The sequence below is a fragment of the Myxine glutinosa genome, chromosome 6, assembly GCF_964187855.1.
Source record: "Myxine glutinosa chromosome 6, kmMyxGlut1.1, whole genome shotgun sequence".
Lineage (NCBI taxonomy): Eukaryota > Metazoa > Chordata > Myxini > Myxiniformes > Myxinidae > Myxine > Myxine glutinosa.
Genome location: NC_136266.1, coordinates 50,926,268 through 50,947,718, shown reverse-complemented (window position 1 = coordinate 50,947,718; position 21,451 = coordinate 50,926,268). Strand labels below are relative to the sequence as shown.

Genomic DNA, 21,451 nt, shown 5'->3' with positions numbered 1-21,451 from the left:
TTCCTCGGGTAACTGACTTAGCCTCGGCCTGCGTGTAATTGCCAAAGGGTTCGGAGGCTAGTGCAATGCTGGCCTCGCTTGTCGATAAAATGAGCTCGAAATTTAGTGCTTAGGTGATTCATGGCCAGCCTTACAATGTGTTTTTCTTCAGGTGTTCAGATTCGTTTATTTTTCCACGCAAGCGCTGCTATAGCCAACGATGCTTGGCATGTACAAATGACAAACACAAACTCACATTATGCCTTTGTTGACAAATGAGGTGTGCGACACAAAGCTGCCGCATGGACATGTTCCATCCTGAGCGTTTGACAAATGTCACAGGTTGCTTTTACTTTATTTTTTTCACAAAATTCCTTAGGAAAAGTTTCCTTTTGTTGTAAATCAACTTTTCAAAACGTTTTACATTGATGACTTTGATGGTGGTGGTTCTGAAAAGATTAATATGAATGAATGAATGAATGATCGTTTTTAAGGCCATTTTCCCCGCTAGAGCGGGGGTTAGCCTTGCTGGCCCCATGACAATCATGGTTCCCTGTTTGAGGCCATGTTTTTATGGCCGGATGCCCTTCCTGATGCCAACCCTTAGTCGCCTCTTACGATGCGCAGGGATACGGTGTACCTATTCTAAACCGGGGTACACACCGGGATATGAAAATATTAATATAAGGAGCTTTAATGCCCACCAACTAATATTAGCAGATGGAAAGGACACTTTGATGTCCATCTGAGGGACAGTGCACACATTCATGCCTCGCCCTGCCTTTGGAACACGAGGATGACAGTTTATTCACTTGTCAAAAATCAAAACCAGAAGACAGCTCAAAGGCAGGTACATGCAATGCTGCGTGCAAAGACCCTCTGTACCTTCTGGTTAGACCAAGACGCCATTTATTCCATAATCAGTGGGGATTATCAGACTAAGGTTCATTATGTCTGCCAGTGAATGTGGACAAATGTTAAATTTTCATGTTTTCTATTTTTTCTCGAGGGTCATCTGCCATCAGCTTGGAAATCAGCCAACATTACCACTTTAAACAAAAATGGTACAAAAACAGATCCTTGCAACGACAGACCAATCAGCCTGCTCCCAATTTTCAGCAAGGTCATGGAATCTATCATCGCTTCTGACATCAAATCCTTCCTCTTCTTCAATGCCTTGATCTCTGGGCATCAATTTGGATTCAGACCAGGTCACTCTACTCTGAGCATGCTGCTTCTGCTGTCTCAACAATGGATGGAGGTCCTCAATGCCAAACAGGAAATCAGAGCTGTCTCCCTTGACATATCTCGTGCCTTCGATACGCTCTGGCACCCCACCCTGCTCACCAAACTCTCCTCCTGAGGTATCCATGGAAACTTCCATACATGGCTTGCAGACTTCCTCACCAGTCACAGTCAATGTGTGGCCCTGAATAGAATTCTCTCATCTCCCCTTCCTGTTCAGGCTGAAGTTCCTCAAGGCAGTGTTCTGGGCCCTGTGCTTTTTCTGGTCTTCAACAATGATCTCTCTGAATCTCTGGAAAATCCTCTATCTCTTTGCTGATGACTCCACTCTCTGCCGCTCCATACCTCATCCCTAAGATCGGCAGTCTGCAGCCTCCTCACGCTGCAGATCTGGACAAAATTACAGACCGGTCAAACAAGTGGAACATGTCTTTCAATCCTGACAAATCTCACACTCTCACTATGTCTCTCCAAAAAGATGTCTGGATAAGCCTTCCATATACTTTCTCAACAACACTGCTTTTGGGTCTTACTATCTGCCATGATCTTTCCTGGGCAAACCACATTTCCAAGCTGGCCTCCAAAGCCAGTCACCGTCTGGGAATCCTCCGTCGTGTGAAGTCCTTCCTTGGCACACCTGAGCTCCTCACCTCAAACAAAGCTTTATTCTGCAGCTTGATGGAGTACTGCTCTCTCCTCTGGGCTGGTGCTCCTGCCTCACACCTAGCTTGGCATCATGCTGTGGAAACCAAAGCTTTCAGAATCATTGGTATCTCCCTCGATGAAGCCGATTCTGAGGGCCTTTCTTTCTCTCACCGCAGGCAGGTTGGTGGTCTTTCTGTCTTCTACCAACTCCTCTCCGGCCTAACTACCCCAGCTCTGTCTGTGCTCTTTCCTCCAAATATTCTTACAGGTCGCACAAGATCTGTCAGAAACCCTCTTCTAGTGAAACTGCCAAAATCAAGACTCTCTGCTCACCTTCACTCTTTCATTCCTCTTTTCTCCCACCTCTGGAACAAACTCCCTCACTTTCTTCAATCCCACTCCTGCCTCCAAGTCTTTAAAACAGCTGTTCACCACCATCTCTTATTCTGGTTCCCCCATCCAAAACCATGATTTTTTCTACCCCCGTTAATTCACCCTAGATCCACCTTTTTGAAATACCTACTTCTTTTCTCATGGTCCTAGCAGTGTCCATTTGTTTTATACCTCTTTCAACCATTTAAACCATGTGACCTATGATGTCATAAATTTAATATTTCAATACAAATGGGTCATAGATCATGTGCACGCAATTTCAGATTTTTAGGATAAGGAATTTGATTAAAAGATTTTGGCTGGCATACCACTTCACCTATGATGTTATCATTGTCATGCTTTTGTTCCCCATTGGGAGCACTTGACAATGTGCCAAGTTTCAAATTTTTCCATTCAGCGGTTTCCGAGAAATAATTTTTTATTTGCGTTTAATCCAAGATGGCTGCCATACCACGTGACCTATGACATCACAATTGTGATGTCACTCCTACCCTGAAAGATTCGTCTCAATCGGACATATGTTTGCTCAGAAAAATGAGGTTTAGCCCGTACGTACAGACGGACGGACGGATGTGCGGACAGACAACCTGAAAACATAATGCCTCAAAACATAACATACATATATATACACACACACATACTTCTGAACAATACTTCTGACCCGTAAATTACACTTTTTACACTTTTTGTTCTGTTGAGTGTCCTCTGACACATAATCAGTCTTTTCTGTGTTTTTTGTTGTTGTTGTTGCCCTCCTCTCCCTACTGCCACCTCTCCTCCCACCCTTCCTCCCCCACCCCCGTCCCATGCACACATCAAAACAGGAGAAATTGGTGCCAGAAATACACACTGAGCTCTGACTCTTCTTCCTGACAATCACACATTTTCCTGCTATTTGCAACAAGTTGAACATTTCTTTCCAGCATGCAAACCCTTTCGATAAGTGTGTCAACAAACATGAGTGAATTAAGTGCGTCTTTTCCCATTTCCTATGAGAACAGGACATGCAGTTCACCAACTTGCTGGAACTAGGTAAAGCTGTAGAGAGGTGTCAGACTAATGTGCAAGCAAGCGGATTAGCACCCTCAAGGGATTAATAAGGATTGTGACACTGGTGAAATACAGCTTACTTGCACATACATTCACATTTTGCAAAATTACTTTAAAACTTGTGCCAAACTGGCACAATATGACAGTGATATGAAGTTTGGCCTTTGCAGTTTCTAGCAAGTTATACATGGCAAGTAATTTCTTCCTTCTGAATGATTTCATGCTCATTCTTGAGACCAAGTACCATTCACAGGTTATAATGAAAAGATATTTGTGTATTTCTATTGGGATGTGAATAATGCCCACATTTGTGTTATCTTCAAAATTCCTAACCGAAGATTGTAAATATTTCCAAAAATGACCATGCGGTTTACTTTGATGTTTCCTCCCTGCTACCGAAGGGGTCATGAAGCCAATCACATTTCTAAATCGCTAAACTTGTATCTTCTATGACTTCTTTTAACGGTCCCAACTATTCCCACCTTGTGGGGTACGCTGGAGAAGGTTTTGTGCTCAAGTCTTCCACGAACCGGATGGATATGTGTGATGCACGGCTCCATATTTAAGGAAATTGAAATTTGTTCAGGTACTCTCGTAAAGGTAATAACCATGTTCTGTGAGTTCAGGTTATAACCGTGTTCTGTGAGTAAGATAACAGTTCAATTTCAAACTAGATGGTATTCATAGAATACTTACCCTGCGCAGTCAATTTGGTGCGAGCCAACTCTTCTGCTTTTGAAGTTTTTTTATTTGAATCAATATGGCTGCCAGACCACGTAAGCGATGACATCATACATTTATATCCTCTAATATAATTGTTGCATAGATCACGCTCAATAAATTTCAAAACTGATCAGACAGCGTTGTCCCTGTCGAATTATGACATCATAATTACGGCACCAATGACATCATCATTAACAACACTTATTCCCCATGGGGAGCTCTTTACATTGAGCCATGCTTCAATTTTTTCCATGGGGTGCTTTTGGAGATATAAAGGTGCAACGTTTTTAGGTTTTTCCAAAATGGCACCTGTATCACATGACCTATGATGTCGTAATTATCATTTAAAATATTCTGCAGGAGGAAGCGCTCCTACGGTGAAAATTTTGTGTCCATCAGACCAACAGTTGCAGAGAAAAAAAATTCAAACTGATCGGATCAAGCGTTGTACTTGTATTATGACGTCATAATAAAGGCACCGATGACATCATCACTAGCGTATCTTATTCCCCATGGGGAGTACTTGACAATGAGCCATGTTTCAATTTTTTCCATGGAGCGGTTTTGGAGATAGAGTGCAACATTTTTTCGATTTTTCCAAGATGGCGCCTGTACCACGTGACCCATGACGTCATAATTATCATTAAAAATTATACAGGCGGAGGCGCTCCTATTGTAAAATTTCGCGTCAATCGGACCAACGGTTGCTGAGAAAATGAATTTTAAAAATGCAGACACGCCACACGTACTTATGCAACTGAATGCCTAACTGCTTTTCACTTCGTGAGCGCAGGGTAATAAACGCTTGTATTATATTGTAGAAGTTTTACCCTAAAGTTTCCTTCTCTTACCCTCCTTGACAAGATAAAATGTTCAACATTTTGCGTTATCTGAGCCAAACAGCCGACAGTTCTGAATCCAATTTTGAAATTGCACACCAAATGTACCCTGCCTTCATCATCACTGAAAACATGTTCTTACGACTTGTGCCAATAACAAAATGGCAATTGATTAATTGTTTTTCTTTGCTTTTTTTTTCGTAAGATCGTGCTTAAGCTGGTGTGAGTAAAGGAGGTTGATAACATTTGATTGTCCAATTGCAATTGTTTAAGTGCACTGAACATCTGAGATCAGTTACCTCGATTGGCACCAACGACACCATGACTTGGACGTTCAGCCTCAGTGTGGAACATCGTCTTATATCGAGATGGGTCCAGTGCTGCTCCCATTTACCCGTTGCCTCGTATATAGCGGCAGTCTCAGCCAGGCAATCTCAAGGATGCTTGGTCTCATCTATTTCTCTCTTTGCGAAATGTCTCGAAGAGAATTGGGAATCACCATCATGCTTAGGAATAAAGGACTTCTCTCGACGATGTTGTGAAGAATAGGAAAAGCAACGGGCATTCATGTAATTTGGTCTTGTTGTGCCAGCATTACAACGTGCTGGCATTATAACGCGTGCTGGCATTTTGTCCATCAGTATCTTTCAGTGAGCTCTGCTGATGTTCATCGAATACTCTTAAAAAAAAATTCTGGTGCTTCCTTGACATCAAATAACTCCGTAGTGGTAGATGCCACCCTGTGATTACAGCTTGTTCTGGGTTTTACTTTAAAGTTTCCAAAAAAAAAAGTTTGTTTATTCCTTTTTATGCTACTTTTTATTTATTGTTTTCAGTTTTATGCTACATCGCGGATTCAGACAAAAAGTTTTATGCTACATCTGTCACTTTTAAAACTTTTGATGCAGGTAAAAGAAGTGTGCCTCTCGGCATTGATGAAAAACTGATGATTGATGTGCCATGATGGTAGCCAGTATACAAATATCCACAAATCTATTTTGGCAAATCGTACCGCTGTCACGAGGTGCAGTGAGATTGAATAATGACTGCTGGTGTGTAGCTGTTGTATGCATAAGAAAGCCAGGCTGAAGCCATTCGCTAATGTGGGGAAGTTTTCTCGTGCGGTAATTCAAAATTGTTTGCGGTTGGTGTCCCAATGTCCCATGCTAAATGGTAGGCCGATGTCTTGCCTATTTCCTGAGGGTTATGCTTTTCACTAGCTTTGCTGTACAACCAGTCCAAAATGGCTTTTGATTGCTTATTTATTAAAAGGTTAGAAGTTCCTCAGATCCCCAAATGAAAGAACACACGTGGCCTAATCTGTGAGGGAAAACAACACGATTTGTGTGGTTAATAATATCGATCATCGTCTGACCTTTTGTTCTTTGCCCTTCACCACCCCCATCCTTCTTCCAGGTGAGCCCCCCAGTGGTTTTCGAGATGTCCTGCTTCAGTCTGGCCCAGAAGGATTTGCCAAGGCTGTGCGAGAGCACCCGGGCCTACTTCTCATGGACACTACATTCCGGGATGCGCACCAGTCGTTGCTGGCAACTCGTGTGCGCACGCATGACCTCAAGGCTATTTCTCCTTTCCTGTCCCATCATTTCAGCAACCTCTTTGGCTTGGAGAATTGGGGAGGTGAGTGTTTTCTCGTACAAAATACAGGGCTCGTGTAATTCCACAGGCATTTGAAAAATTGACATCATTATCACCACAGTCTGGTTTGTGGTCCGGGTTTGTGGACCATCCTTCTCTGCGGTGACCTTCCATCTCATTTATGTTAAATTAGAGGTCACCTTCATGTTGCAAAAAATTTAGGGAGGGGTAAATTGAGAAAGCTTAAATTGAGTAATATGAGAGGATTAGTAGGGGGACTTATAAGGTTAGCAGGGGCTGGGAGTAAAGAGAAGAGAAGAGAAGGGGAGGGATTGCATTGAATGCAAAAACAAAATGAGGGGGGAGAGGGTGCAAAATTCGTTTTTTCACATGTATTTTATATACGGCCCTTGAGGTGCTGGAATGCTGTGAGAAGATGATGGTGGGAGTCAGGCTTAAGTATGTAGTTTATAAATTGGCTTTGAGGTGGTGGAGTGCTGTGAGATGAAGGCAAAGGTTCTACATTAATTCATGCTTATTTACCTGGTTGCTGCTTTGCATCATTTTTGGGGTGTGTTTTGCCGCTGTTGCAGTGCCCCACCCCAGGAGATGCTGAATGAAATGAATGAATGATCGTTTTAAGGCCATTTTCCCCACTAGAGCGGGGGTTAGCCTTGCGGGCCCCATGACAATCATGGTTCCCTTTTTGAGGCAATGTTTTTATGTCCGGATGCCCTTCCTGACGCCAACCCTTGGTCACGCTCCTACGATGCGCAGGGATACGGTGTACCTATTCTAAATCTGGGTACACACCGTGATCATTCATCCCAGCAAGCTGGTACTCAATGTGCCGACCTCGGAAGGATGACAGGCTGAGTCAACCCCCCTGGTGTTAATTTAGCGATCGACCGGGATTCGATCCTGGGATCCCAAGCCGGCACCTTAACCGCTAAGCCAACACCAGGCTCTCCAGGAGATGCTGCCCGGAGGGAATTAATTATTAGCCCCCGTTTAACTTAGTCCGAAACAAGGGCTTATGGATTTGGTCTCGTCCATCCGTCCGTGCGTCCGTAACCATATCTTGGAGATGTATGAACAGATTTTGTTCATACTTGACACAAAGACAATACATGATGGTATACATATGCACATCATTTTGTTTCACGATGCGATCAAATATGGCCGACCAGCAGCTATTTAGTTGTAAAAAAAACAACCGATGTTGAACACATCCTTATCCATTTCACAGACATGCATAAACAAATCTTGTTCAAGCATTGCACACGGTTATTAAATGAGGGCTTACAAATGCACGTAATTTATTTTCGACAACAGATCCAAGATGGCCGACTGGTGGCCATTTTGTTACTTAAACGTGTCCCCAAACATTTCTTGAACATGCATGGTCTGATTTTGTTCCAACTTGGTAAAAGCAAAGTACATGATGGCGCACACGTGTGCCTCACTTTATTTTGCGATCTGATCAAGGATGGCCAGCCGGTAGACTAGTGTGAAGCCAAGAGGTGGGAGCGAAAGGGAAGCCGTAACCAAAGGTATTCCTGGGGGTGAGGTGGAGAGAGGGCAGTGCAGGGCGAGTGAGGAAGAGAGTTTTTTATAAAGATAGCAACCCCACCTCCAGGACGAGGCTCAGGTCTATCATACCGGAGGAGGGAGTAACCTGGGAGAGATACCAAGGAATCATCTTAGATATTAAAAACCCGATAATGAACACGTCCTCAACCATTTCTCAGAAATGCATTTACCGATCTTGTTCAATATCGGCACCCAGATAATGAATGATTGTTTACATATGCACGCCATTTTTTTTTTTTTACATCAGATCCAATATGACCGACTGGTGGCCATTTTGTTACTTAAACATGTCCCCAACATGTCCACTGACAGCCTTAAACGTGTCTCCAACATGTCCGAACAAAATTAACAGCTTTTAACAAAAAAAGCCTCAAACAAAATACAGCAAAATTACTAAAACCAGGGCAGGGGCTATGACATTTTATGTCTTTATCTTCTTCTTTAACTAGGAAATCATCAAAAAATGTCCTACCTTTTTTGAAAGGCATCATGGGATATTTAGGCTCCTAAGCGAATTCTAGAATGGCACAACCAGCTTAACATCCCCTCGAAGGAGGTGCAATGCCCTACCTGCAAAGCACCAGGATGACTGTTTATAGCTGGATCAGGAGTCAAAGTCAGACTATACAGTTTAAAGTCAGGTGCGCTACCTCTGAGCAATCATACATCCATTTAAGCATTGGGAATATGAAGATAATTCAGATTTTTATATTGGTACATTGATATTCATCAAAATAGAACCATTTCTATCACATGCTGCTTTGAACAAGTAAAAATAAAATTTTCCTGATTGGAAGTTTAAATATCACAAATGTATTTAATTGACTAATTAATTTGTAATGTCTGCACACAAATGAACAAGCGTGTTGTGTTCTTGTGATCGTGCTGATAGGGAGAGAAATGTAATGGCCCTTTTAATAATGCAATAACCAAATACATTTTAATATCAATGGAGAAAAACATTATTTGTTCTTGGGAAGTTAGTTACGCATCTGTCAAACACTGTTACTTGCAGCCCAGTATTTGTGTACAATTGTTCATACATTTTGAAAATATACATTGCGAAAAATGTGTGTGTGTGTGTGTGTGTGTGTGTGTGTGTGTGTGTGTGTGTGTGTGTGTGTGTGTGTGTGTGTGTGTGTGTGTGTGTGTGCATATATATATATATACATATTATATATATATATGTATATATGTATATACTGGCTGGCGAGGCCTGACATTAGCCTAGTTAGGGCAGGAATTTGGAATTTGAGGTGGTGGAGTGCTGTGAGTATCGCCATGGTGTCGGCGATACTCGCTTAGTCTTTGTGAAGGGCACCATGGGATTTATAACATCCACCAACCCATGCTGGCAGACGGGACCCCCAGTTTAACGTCCATCCGAGGGACGGCACACACATTGATGAATCACCCTGCCTGTGAAACACCAGGATGGCAGTTTATTGCGAGGTCGGGATTCGAACCCAGGCCAGACAGCTTAGATGCGAATGTGCGTACCTCTAGGGCCTAGGACATCCTGTCAACCCTGCGAAGTTCAACAACAAAGGCCTAATTTTAAATTCCCGAAGAGTGAAGGTATTCAAATATGACTTTCTTCACAAATGGTGTTTCGTTAGCGAGCAGCTTGCTTGGTGTGTTCCGTTAGCAAGCAGCTTGATCGGTATGTTCCTTTAGCGAGCAGCTTGCTCGGTGTGTTCCGTTAGCAAACAGCTTGCTCTGTGTGTTCCGTTAGCAAGCAGCTTGCTCTGTGTGTTCCGTTAGCAAGCAGCTTGCTCGGCGTGTTCCGTTAGCAAGCAGCTTGCTATCGCTTTTAAGCCAGACGGTCCGTATCAACCACTTTGCAAACAGCGCGTCCAGTCACTCGGCAAAGAAGAGCAAAGCGTTTTCGTGCAGGTGAAATAAGGTTTAATTTTAAACAAATTGCAACAGAATTATGAAATAAAGAGTAGGAACACAGGTAACTATGGCTATGCAGCTTGTTTTTATGTGGATTGTGATTGTATGCTGCATGGTTCTCAAGGCACTAATTGCATTATTAGCCTCCATTGGACTTTGTCCGCAACTGGACTTATGGATTTGGTGTTGTGCATCCGTGTGTCTGTAACCATATCTCGGAGATCGTGTGTGGACCGATTTAGTTCATACTATGCACACAGACAACACATGATGGTAAACATATGCACATCATTTTGTTTCATGATGCGATCAAAGGTGGCCGACTAGCGGCTATTTAGTTGTAAAAAAAACCCGATGTTGAACACGTCCTCAACCATTTATCGGACATGCATTCACCAACCCTTTTGTTACTTAAACGTGTCTCCAATTGGCATCCAATGTCATTCCTTGGCACACCTGACCTTTTATCTACCTACAAGGCTTTCATCCGCAGTTTGTGGAGTACTGCTCTCCCCTCTCGGCTGGCACCCCTGCCTCACACCTTCTTCAGCATGTTGCTGTGGAAATCAAGGTCTTCAAAATAATTTGGATTTCCTGTGATGATGCAGTGTCTCTGGTGCTATTACCCCTTATATCGCAGACAGGTCGGTGGTCTCTGTCCCCTTCCCCCTTCATGTTTCTGTGCAGTAGGACTCACGTGGTCTGCCGGTAACCCCCTTCTGATGAAACTCCAAAATCCAGAATCACCGCTCAGTGCTCACCTCCACTCATTCACTCCTTTTTTTTCCTGCCTGTGGATCAACCATCTTGTTCAGTCTCTTCAATCTCATTCTTCCCTCCAGGGATCCAAAACAGCTGTTCACCGCCATCTCAGGTCACCCCCCATCCACAACCATGATATTTTCGCCCCCACTAACCCACCCTAGGGACACCTATTTCCAAGTTTCCAGTTTTTCTTTACACTTCTGTGATTAAGAGTTTGTGGTTGTGTCTTTCTTGTTCACCCCCTGTGTCCTCCCCTAGCCCTCATTCTTCCCCCACATCCCTTATTTCTTCAAGTGTCCTTTGATTGTCCCTCAACCCTGCAGTTGGTGTGTTATCCCACCCCCCCTCTCTTTCTACTGTTTCTTTTTTTCTGATACATCCTTACCTTACCTGGAGGAAGTTAGGAGTGGAGGAATGGTTGATCAGAGTAGTGATGGCAATGTATGAAAGAGCGCGCCTAGCTGTAAGGACGAAGGACGGGAACAGTGGTGAGTTTGAGGTGAAGGTGGGAGTGCATCAGGGGTCAATACTAAGTCCACTACTATTTGTAGCTGTTATGGAGGTGCTGGCTCGGAACGTAAAGGAGGGTTTACCGTGGGAGTTGTTGTATGCAGATGATCTGGTGTTGATTGTGGAAAGTATGGATGGACTGAAGGAGAAGATGAACAAGTGGAAGGAATGTATGGAGACAAAAGGTCTGAAGGTGAATATCGAAAAAACGAAGGTGATGGCAAGTGGGAAAGCATGTGGTGAGGTGGAAATAACTGGGAAGTGGCCGTGTGCTGTGTGCAGGAAGGGTGTCGGAGTGAACTCCATTCAATGTACAATGTGCGCTGAGTGGGTTCATCAAAAATGTAGTGGTCTGAGAGGGTCATTAACCAGTGTGGCAGCTACATTCAAGTGTAAGGTGTGCACAGAGGGAGCTGCAGATGTAGGAAATGTTGAGTTGGATATTGGAGACGGCGTGAAGCTGGAAGGTGTGAAAACATTTTGTTACCTAGGAGACATGCTAAATGGAGAAGGTAGATCAGACTCGGCAACGGTTGCTGGAGTGAGATGTGCATGGAAGAAGTTTCAGGAACTGAGTGGCGTGCTGATGAGGAGGGGGGTCTCGTTGAAGCTGAAGGGAAAGGTGTATGCTGCATGTGTGAGAAGTGTTATGATTTATGGGAGCGAGACATGGGTAATGAACGTAGAGCAGCAACGAAGGCTGGAAAGGGTGGAAATGCAAATGGTTCGGTGGATGTGTGGAGTATCGTTGAGAGAGAGGAAGACAAATGATGAATTGCGAAAGATGATGGGAATAGAGCCTGTGATTGATGCTGTGAAGAGAAACAGGTTGAGATGATTTGGTCATGTGTTGAGGAAGGATGAAAGTGACTGGTTGAGAAGAATGATGGAAATGAATGTAGAAGGAAGTAGAGGATGGGGAAGACCGAGAAAGACTTGGCTAAAGATGGTGGAAGAAGAAATGCGGGCAAGGGGGTTAACAAGAGGAAATGCAGAATATAGGGCAAAATGGAGAAGATTGTCATGGGGCCCGCAAGGCTAACCCCCGCTCTATCAGGGAAAATGGCCTCAAATGTCTGTTGTTGTGTTGTTGTAGCCTTACCTGTTCTGTGTTCTAGCTCCTCCACAAGCCACAACACTGCATATACACGCAAAAAAGCATATCCTTCATACTTGCAAGTTGCAGAATGATGGGCTTGTGTATTGTAAGCTGTCTTTGTGGTGGCAGCCATTCTGTTAGGTTATATACCAGCTGTTTCTCAGCATTATCTCTGCAGTTTTTACCGATCGCCAAATCTCAGTGGTACATGATGGGCAATCGTCCACCACACATAGCTTCAATATAGTGTTCCTCAATGTTATGTTTTAGGCCCTACATTGTTTTTTTGTGCATACATGACCTTCCATACCGCATTATTTCACAGCTAAGCATTTATGCTGATGATTCTACACTGTACACAACTTATGCATGCACCCTTTCTGCTTCATCTCATGCCCAAGCCAGTGTCACTCTTCATCAAGATTTGGAGAATGTGACAAACTGGTGGAAGGATTTTCCTGTATCCTTCAACATGAAGAAGACAGTTGTTGTCCTTATTCCAAACAAGATCTCCATGTTTTCTAACGTTGGCAATGGGTTCTCCTTTGCAGGAACTCCCTGAGTTACTTCTGCTTGGTTTTGATATCTGCCCCAACCCCAATTATTGTGGAATGTGTACTGAAGGTCTCGTCTCCGTTGTTCTCCCATGAGCGTACCTTCAGATGTTCCACACGTTTGGCAGCTTCTTCACACTCCCACACTGTATCGATCTCTAAGGCCAACACTGTTTTGTACTCATTCAACTTTTTTCCTCATGCTGTTCTACTTTGGATTTCCTTGCCCGTGGCTTGCTTTCCCTCGTCCTATAACCTTCCGCAATTCAAGAGGAACGTCAACAAATTTCTTCTGTTCTCTCTGCCTCTCCTCGGTAGCCTCTCCTTCTGTACCCCAACCCAGAGCGGCGTTTGGCCTTGTGAATGGCGTGCTCTGTAAAAAGGAAAAGCTTACTTGCACACCTCCCAGAACAATTTTATTGTGCATCACTGAAAGGGCCTTTTGCTAAATTTGCTATCTTCTTTAATCAAGACTAGAGGATAATGTGCTAGATAAAGCACTTTAGTTTTAATGGCCTTACAAAGGGTGGAACCATTTCTGTTCTGAATAAGAGCATCGGCACGTCATAGCATGCAATTCCCCTGATGGATTTTTGAGCAATTTTCACATCATCATCACTACATCTACTTGCCACAAATATTAGACAGCAGCGGATGGGGCCTGACATTTTCAACCCAAAACACCCCACATTCATTTTCCATTCAGTTTGGGGAAATGGAAGATGAATAATAAGGAACACTTGTGACATCACTGTCATGTGCTGTTTGAAAATGCATCCGATGATGTCATTCAAATGACAGGTATCTCTTGCAAGACAAACCACATCATTTTTCAAATGCAGAGGAAGCTTTACGCAGTCAATTTGGTCTGCAGTGAGTGAGTGTGTGATTACATTGCCAAGTACATCAGACCTAAAATTCTCAATACCAAAGGCCAATTTGTTGAAATGATGTATTTATGTTGATATACGTTTACAAGGTGTTTGCCGCACTCCTTTATACGCTATTTAGTGCAAAATATAGTTGACTTGATGGCTTTTCCTGGGTCATTTCATTGTTGTGTAGAGAGAGTTGTGAGATTTACTTACTTGTTCGTTTGCTGGCAAATTGGTGAGCACATGAAACCTTTTTCCGCACAGGATGTGTCAGTGATTTGATGGATATCGTTGCGGTTGTAAATGATATATAGCACGATATCTCAAAAAGTTGTGGATGGATTCAAACGGAACCTGTTGGACAGGTTGGTTGTGTGACGAGACCGAATCTATTCAATTTTTGTGAAGATTTGAATTCGGATCAGATAATTTTTAAGCGATTCTTCACCATTGGGCGATAGGACCAAAAACGATATGTAGCACTATATGTCAAAAAGTTGGGGATGACTTGTGACAAAACTAAGTGGATGAGTTGGGTAAATTGTTCAAAACGTAAACTGTCCACTCTTCTGGGAAGGCTTTCCACAAGATGTTGGAACATTGCTGCGGGGATTTGCTTCCTTTCAGCCACAAGAGCATTAGTGAGATCTGGCACTGATGTTAGGCGATTAGACTTGGCTCACAGTCGGCGTTCCAATTCATCCCAAAGGTGTTCGATGGGGTTGAAGTCAGGGCTCTGTGCAGGCCAGTCAAGTTCGTCCACACCGATCTCGACAAACCATTTCTGCATGGACTTCGTTTTGTGCATGGGGGCATTGTCATGCTGAAACAGGAAAGGGCCTTCCCCAAACTGTTGCAACAAAGTTGGACGCACACAATCGTCTAGAATGTTATTGTATGCTGTAGCGGTAGGATTTCCCTTCACTGGAAGTAAGCGGCCTCGCCCAAATGTGTAATCTATCTATAATTCCAGTAATCTCTGTGTGTTTGTTTGTACGTTTGTACGTTTGTACGTTTGTTTGTCTGTGACCGCTGTTTCTCGACAACCACGGGTCCGATATACTTTAAACTTGCCAGGTATATTGCTGGGGACCCGAGGATGTGCCTTTTCAAGGTTTCATATTAATCGGACAATTACTTACCGAGCTATGTCCAAAAAACGATTCAACCAATCAGAGAGCAGCGAGCTATCGCGTGTGCCGAACGTGGCGGACACACTCTGCCTCGGATGGCACATTTGAGAGCGTATTCATTTATTTCACGTTTGCAAACTATGTTGGCGCTATGTTGGCGTTAAACTATGTTTTAAAACTAATAAAAACCATTTCATCTAAATAGAGGGGGGGGGGGGGGGGATTGTCACTGTACTCGCAAGCCGTTCGCCGTTCGCTTTGGCGTTGCGAATGGACCAACATATTTCATGGACCAAACCATTTCATGTAAAGCGTTCGCCGTTCGCTTTGGCGTTGCGAATGGACCAAAACATTTCATGGACCAAACCATTTCATGTAAATAGAGGGGGGGATATAATTTTAGATATAGATATAGTACGGGCATGCCCTAGTATATATAATAATAATAATAATAATAATGCATTTATTTTATATAGCGCTTTTCAGGAAGCCCAAAGATGCTTTGACAGAGTGCAAAACATAATGTATAGCAAAACATAAAAACAATTGCAAAAAAAGAAGAATCAATAGGGAAATATTCAAAGCACAAAGGAGGGAGAAGGAGAGGAGATAGTCAGGGGTTAGATGCTGTGGGTTAAATGTTGAATGCAGTGTTGAACAGGTGGGTCTTGAGTGATGTTTTGAATGTGGTGAGTGAGGAGGAGTCTCTGATGGTGTGAGGTAGCGAGTTCCAGAGGGTGGGAGCAGCGATGGAGAAGGCCCTGTCCCCCCAGGATCTAAATTTGGTCCGGATGGGGGGGGGTCAGGAGGTTGGTACCAGCAGAGCGGAGGTTGCGGGTGGGAGTGTGTCTGGAGAGGAGGTCAGCCAGGTAGGATGGGGCCAGGTTATGGAGGGCTTTGTAGGTCAAGAGGAGGATTTTGTACTGGATTCTCTGGGAGATGGGGAGCCAGTGAAGCTTGTAAAGGACGGGGGTGATGTGGTCACGGGTCCGGGAATGGGTGAGTAGACGGGCAGCGGAGTTCTGAATGTATTGGAGTTTATTGGTGATTGTTGAGGGTGAACCATAAAGGAGGCTATTGCAGTAGTCCAGACGGGAAGTGATGAAGGCGTGGATGAGGGTTTCTGCAGCCACGGAGGAGAGGGATGGACGGAGACGGGCGATGTTTTTCAGATGAAAGAAGGCTGTCTTTGTGATCTGTTTAGTGTATTTGTCGAAGGAGAGGGTTTGGTCAAAGATGATGCCAAGATTCCGGATGTGAGGGGAGGTGGATACTGGTAAACCGTCGATGTTGAGGGCAAAGTTATGGGTGGATTTGGTGAGCGTTTTTGGGCCAATGATGATTATTTCAGATTTATCACAGTTAAGTTTGAGGAAGTTGATTTGAAGCCAGGATTTTATTTCAGTGATGCAGTTTGTCAGGATAGAGTGGGTGGCGGTGGAGATGGACTTGGTGGAGATGAAAAGCTGGATGTCATCGGCGAAGCAGTGGAATTGGAGACCATGACGGCGGATTAAGTGACCGAGGGGGGACAGGTAAAGGATGAAGAGGAGGGGGCCAAGAACTGAACCTTGGGGGACACCTTGGGGGAGGGGAGCAGTGGGGGATTTGCAGTTATTGATGGAGATGAACTGGCGTCTGTCAGAGAGGTATGATTTAATCCAAGAGAGGGCAGTGCCGGTAATGTTAAAGGTGGTTTCAAGTCGGGTGAGGAGGATGGTGTGATCGATGGTGTCAAAGGCGGCGCTGAGGTCGAGGAGGATGAGAATGTTGAGGTTGCCAGCGTCAGAGGAGAGGAGAAGGTCGTTGGTGATTTTGATGAGAGCAGTTTCAGTACTGTGGTTGGAGCGGAATCCGGATTGGAATGTTTCATACAGGTTATTGGCAGAGAGGTGATGTTTGAGTTGAGTGGCTACAGCGCGTTCCAAAACCTTTGACAGAAAGGGTAGGTTGGAGATGGGTCTGAAGTTATTTAGGGTGTCAGGGTTTAGTCCAGGTTTTTTCAGAATGGGGGTAACAGCAGCAATTTTGAGGGATGGTGGGACGATGCCTGTAGACAGGGAGGAGTTTATTGTTGCAATGATAAGTGGAGAGAGAGCAGGAAGGGAGGCCTTGACAAAGCTGGAGGGGATGGGGTCAAGAGTGCAGGTGGCAGTTTTCATTCCGATGAGGAGTTCAGAGAGGTCAGTAGGGGAGACTGGGGAGAATTGAGACAGGGGGTGGCAGGATAAGGGGGGGCAGGTGGTTTGAGGGGGAGCGGGTGCGGCAGTGGTCAAGCTGTTGTAGATGTTTTCAATTTTGCGTTGGAAGAATGAAAGGAAGGAGATGCAGTTGTCTATTGTGAATGACTGGGTGGTGGTGTTCAGGGGGCTGAGGAGTTTGTTTATTGTAGAGAAGAGTGCTTTTGGGTTTCCGGAGCCAGAGTGGATAATTTGAGAGTAGTAGGCGGAGTGGGCGCGGGAGAGGGCATCTTTATAGTGTTGTATGTGGTCCTTGTAGGCCTGGGAGTGAACTGTGAGACCTGTTTTATTGCGGAGTCTTTCAAGTTGGCGAGCACGAGTTTTCATCAGGCGGAGTTCAGGGGTAAACCAGGGAGCAGAATGGGTGAAAGAAACTGTTTTGGTTTTTATAGGCGCAAGTTGGTCAAGGCAGGAGGAGAGAGTGTGATTGTAGTAGTCAGTGAGGTCAGAAGGGGTGTGGAGGTCAACGAAGGGAGAAGTGGACATTTTTTCAGAGAGGGTCGATGAGAATGAGGTAGGTGAAAGAGCGTTTAGCTTACGGAAGTTGATAGTGCGATAATGCCTTGGTGCTGGGGTGGGGATGTTGATGGTCAGAGTGATGACTAGGTGGTCAGAGAGAGTGAGGTCGGAGCCAGAGAGATGGTGCAAAATTAGTCCAGTAGAGCAGACAAGGTCCAAAATGTGACCACGGTTATGGGTAGGAAAGTTGACATGTTGAGTGAGGTTAAAGCAGGTGAGTAAATCAGTGAAGTCAGTGGTTAGCGTGGAGTCAGTGGAGTCCATGTGGATATTGAAATCACCAAGGAGGAGGATTGAGGGGGAGAGGGAACATAGCTGGGTCAGAAAGTAGGAGAAGTCAGACAGGAATGATGGGTGTGGTTTGGGAGGGCGGTAGACAACAGCCATGACTGACTGTGTGTGACCAGAGAGTTTAAAAGCCAGGTGTTCAAATGATGGAGCAGATGAGATGGAGATGAGGTTGGTCTTGATGTCTTGTCGGTGAATAACGGCAATTCCACCACCACGGCCCTCCGAGCGTGGTTTATTGATGTAAGATTTATCCATTGGGTGTGGTGAGGTTGAGCGTGTAGTAGTCCAGTGGTTGTTGCCAGGTCTCAGTGAGACAGAGAAAGTCCAGTTTATTTTCCAGGATGTAGTCGTTCAGGATGAGTATATATCGGTCAGTCGTTCAGGATATATATATATATATATATATATATATATATATATATATATATATATATATATATATATATATATATATATATATATATATATAAATGAATGATCGTTTTAAGGCCATTTTTCCCCGCTAGAGTGGGGGTTGGCCTTGCAGGCCCCATGATCTCATAGGGCCCTGTTTGAGGCAATGTTTTTTTTATGGCCGGATGCCCTTCCTGACGCCAACCCTTAGTCGCCTCCTTCAATGCGCAGGGATACAGTGTACCTATTCTAAATCGGGGTACACACCGTGATCATTCATCCCAGCAAGCTGGTACTCAATTTGCCGACCTCGGAAGGATGACAGGCTGAGTCAACCACCCTGGTTAATTCAGCGATCGACTGGGATTCGAACTCAGGATCCTAGTATCCCAAGCTAGTGCCCTAACCGCTAAGCCAACACCAGGCTTATATACAGTCACGTGAAAAAGTAAGTACACCCCATGTAAAGTTTTGACTTTTTCAACATATTTCAACGTACAGCTATTTGATCTTCATTTCAACAATATTGATAGATAAAGGTGATATAATATAACAAATATCATGAAACATTTACATTTTGTAGTCCTTGTCCCTGGTGTTGGGCTAGCGGCTAGGGTGCCGGCTTAGGATCCTAGGATCCTGGGTTCGAATCCCGGTCAATCGCTGAATTAACGCCAGGGGGGTTGACTCAGCCTGTCATCCTTCCGAGGTCGGCAAATTGAGTACCAGTTCACTGGTAATTCCCTGCTTGTCGTTAAAGGCGGCAAAAAGGGTTGGCGTCAGGAAGGGCATCCGGCCGTAAAACATTGCTTCAAAAAGGGGACCGAAAAACAACAACAACCACAGTTCCCGAAAAAGGCCAACCCCCGCTTGCGGGGAAAAATGGCCTCTAAAGGTGGTTTTTTTATTATTTTTTATTTACATTTTGTAGTCCATTGTATAATTTAAATAAACATAAATGCAAATTTCGCATGTGGAAAAAGTAAGTACACCCCATGAAATGTTTTCTATCTTTTTAACATATGTGGACATATCAATATTTGATCTTCATTTAAACAGTATATATATATAGATAAAGGTGATCTAATTCAACAAAAAACAAAGAAAAATTGACTTTGCAATAATTTATTCAACAAAAAATTGTTGCACAGCTAGTTTCAAATCCCCTCACAACATCTCGATTTGATTTAGATCTGGGCTTTGACTTGGCCATTCCAGAACCCTCCATTTCTTTCTTTTCAGCCATTCCTTGGTGGATTTACTGGTATGTTTAGGGTCATTGTCATGTTTTAAGGTCCACCTTTGGTTGAGCTTCAACTCTCCGACAGATGGCCTCACATTATCCTCAAGCACCCTCTGGTACAATGAAGAATTCAAAGTGGATTCTATGATGGTGAGCTGCCCAGGCCCTGATGCAGCAAAGCTGCCCCAAACCATAATATTTCCACCACCATGCTTTACAGTTGGCATCAGGTTCTTGTGGTCAAATGCTGTCTTTGGTTTTTGCCAAGCATGTCTTCTGGTACTGTGGTCAAATAGCTCTACCTTTGACTCATCTGTCCAGAGCACATTGTTCCAGAAGTGCTGGTCTTTGCCTCGGTGTTCATTGGCAAACCTTTGTCTTGCCCTGATGTTCTTTCTGGACAGCAAAGGTTTCCTCCTGGCACACCTCCCATGTATATCAAATTTGTGCAGCCTCTTTCTAATGGTAGACTCCTGCACTTTGACATCAACAGTGGCAAGAGCTACCTGTAGGTCCTGTGATGACATTCTGGGGTTCTTAGAGACTTCTTTCATTCAGCATCTTGCGGTCTGCTCTCGGGCTGAACTTGCTGGGCGGCCTCGCCTGAACAAGTTGGCAGTTGCTTGGAATCTTCTCCACTTGTAGATGATCTTCCGGACAGTCGAATGATTGATTTCAAATTGTTTGGAGATCTTTTTAAATCCCTTCCCAGACTCGTAGGCATCTATAACCTTCTTTCTGAAGGCCTCAGAGAGCTCTTTTGATCTAGGCATGGTGACGCCGCACACTTCAACAACAAAGAGCAAACCAAACTAAATGTCTGAGTTTTAAATAAGACAGGTTCCTCCAAGATCCTTTCTAATGATGTTCTAATCATTTGCACCTGAGCTGGTGCACCTGATTCTAATTTTAGGTATTTGAAGTAGTGATAAATGTAGGGGTGTACTTACTTTTTCCACATGCGAATTTTGCATTTATGTTTATTTAAATTATACAATGGACTACAAAATGTAAATGTTTCATGATATTTGTTATATTATATCACCTTTATCTATCAATATTGTTGAAATGAAGATCAAATAGCTGTATGTTGAAATATGTTGAAAAAGTCAAAACTTTACATGGGGTGTACTTACTTTTTCACGTGACTGTATAGTGTATATATATATTTGGTTCTCAGTTCACGAGAGCGGTGTGATACGGTTTGATTGGCTGTCCAGCTTTGCCCACCCCACTTTGCATATACAAGGGGATGTTGAGATGATTTTATCACTCCTGAGGAAGATTAACGGAGGCGTGTGGCTTTGTCACATGTAGTTAATCGAAACGTTGAGTCATTGTTTGTTCAATTAAAGGTTGGAGATCTTACCATGGAGTCATATATATATATATATATATATACACACACACACACACACACACACACACACACACACACACACACACACACACACGGTATATACATACAGGTTGAACCCCCCCCCCCCCCCCTAACCTGACTGGGAAGCGAGGAGCAGGTTGAGTCTCACCCCAGCAATTGCTGCACAACCTGTTAGCAACAAGTGTGGCCTGCCACGCTGACACATTGTCTCTGCCCTGCTCCTCGACAATTAGGAGGTTTGCAGTCAGGAACATTAAATTTAACTAAGGAAGCACGCTTACCCCATGACATGACACTGACTTCATGCACATAAATTATACCAGCACATCACCTCCAAACTAGGAGGCATCCGTGTGGTACTCAAGTCTTTGTAGTTTGAGATTAAAGCTCTATGGTCACTCAATCTGTACATTGTTTCCCAGTCAAGTTAGGGGGTTCAACCTGTGTATATTAATGGCTGAGATTGGTCACAAATAAACAATTTGT

At 43.9% G+C, this 21,451-nt stretch overlaps 1 protein-coding gene across 3 annotated transcripts in view; it reads left to right on the top strand.

Moving 5' to 3' along the window:
- Positions 1–21,451, top strand: part of PC (pyruvate carboxylase) — a 663,757-nt gene that overhangs the window by 350,622 nt on the left and 291,684 nt on the right. For all 3 annotated transcript variants that reach the window (XM_078779838.1, XM_068119999.2, XM_068119997.2), the window contains exon 13: positions 6,291–6,512. In XM_078779838.1, the coding sequence (XP_078635964.1) occupies positions 6,291–6,512 (222 nt within the window). The remainder of the gene's footprint in view (positions 1–6,290; positions 6,513–21,451) is intronic.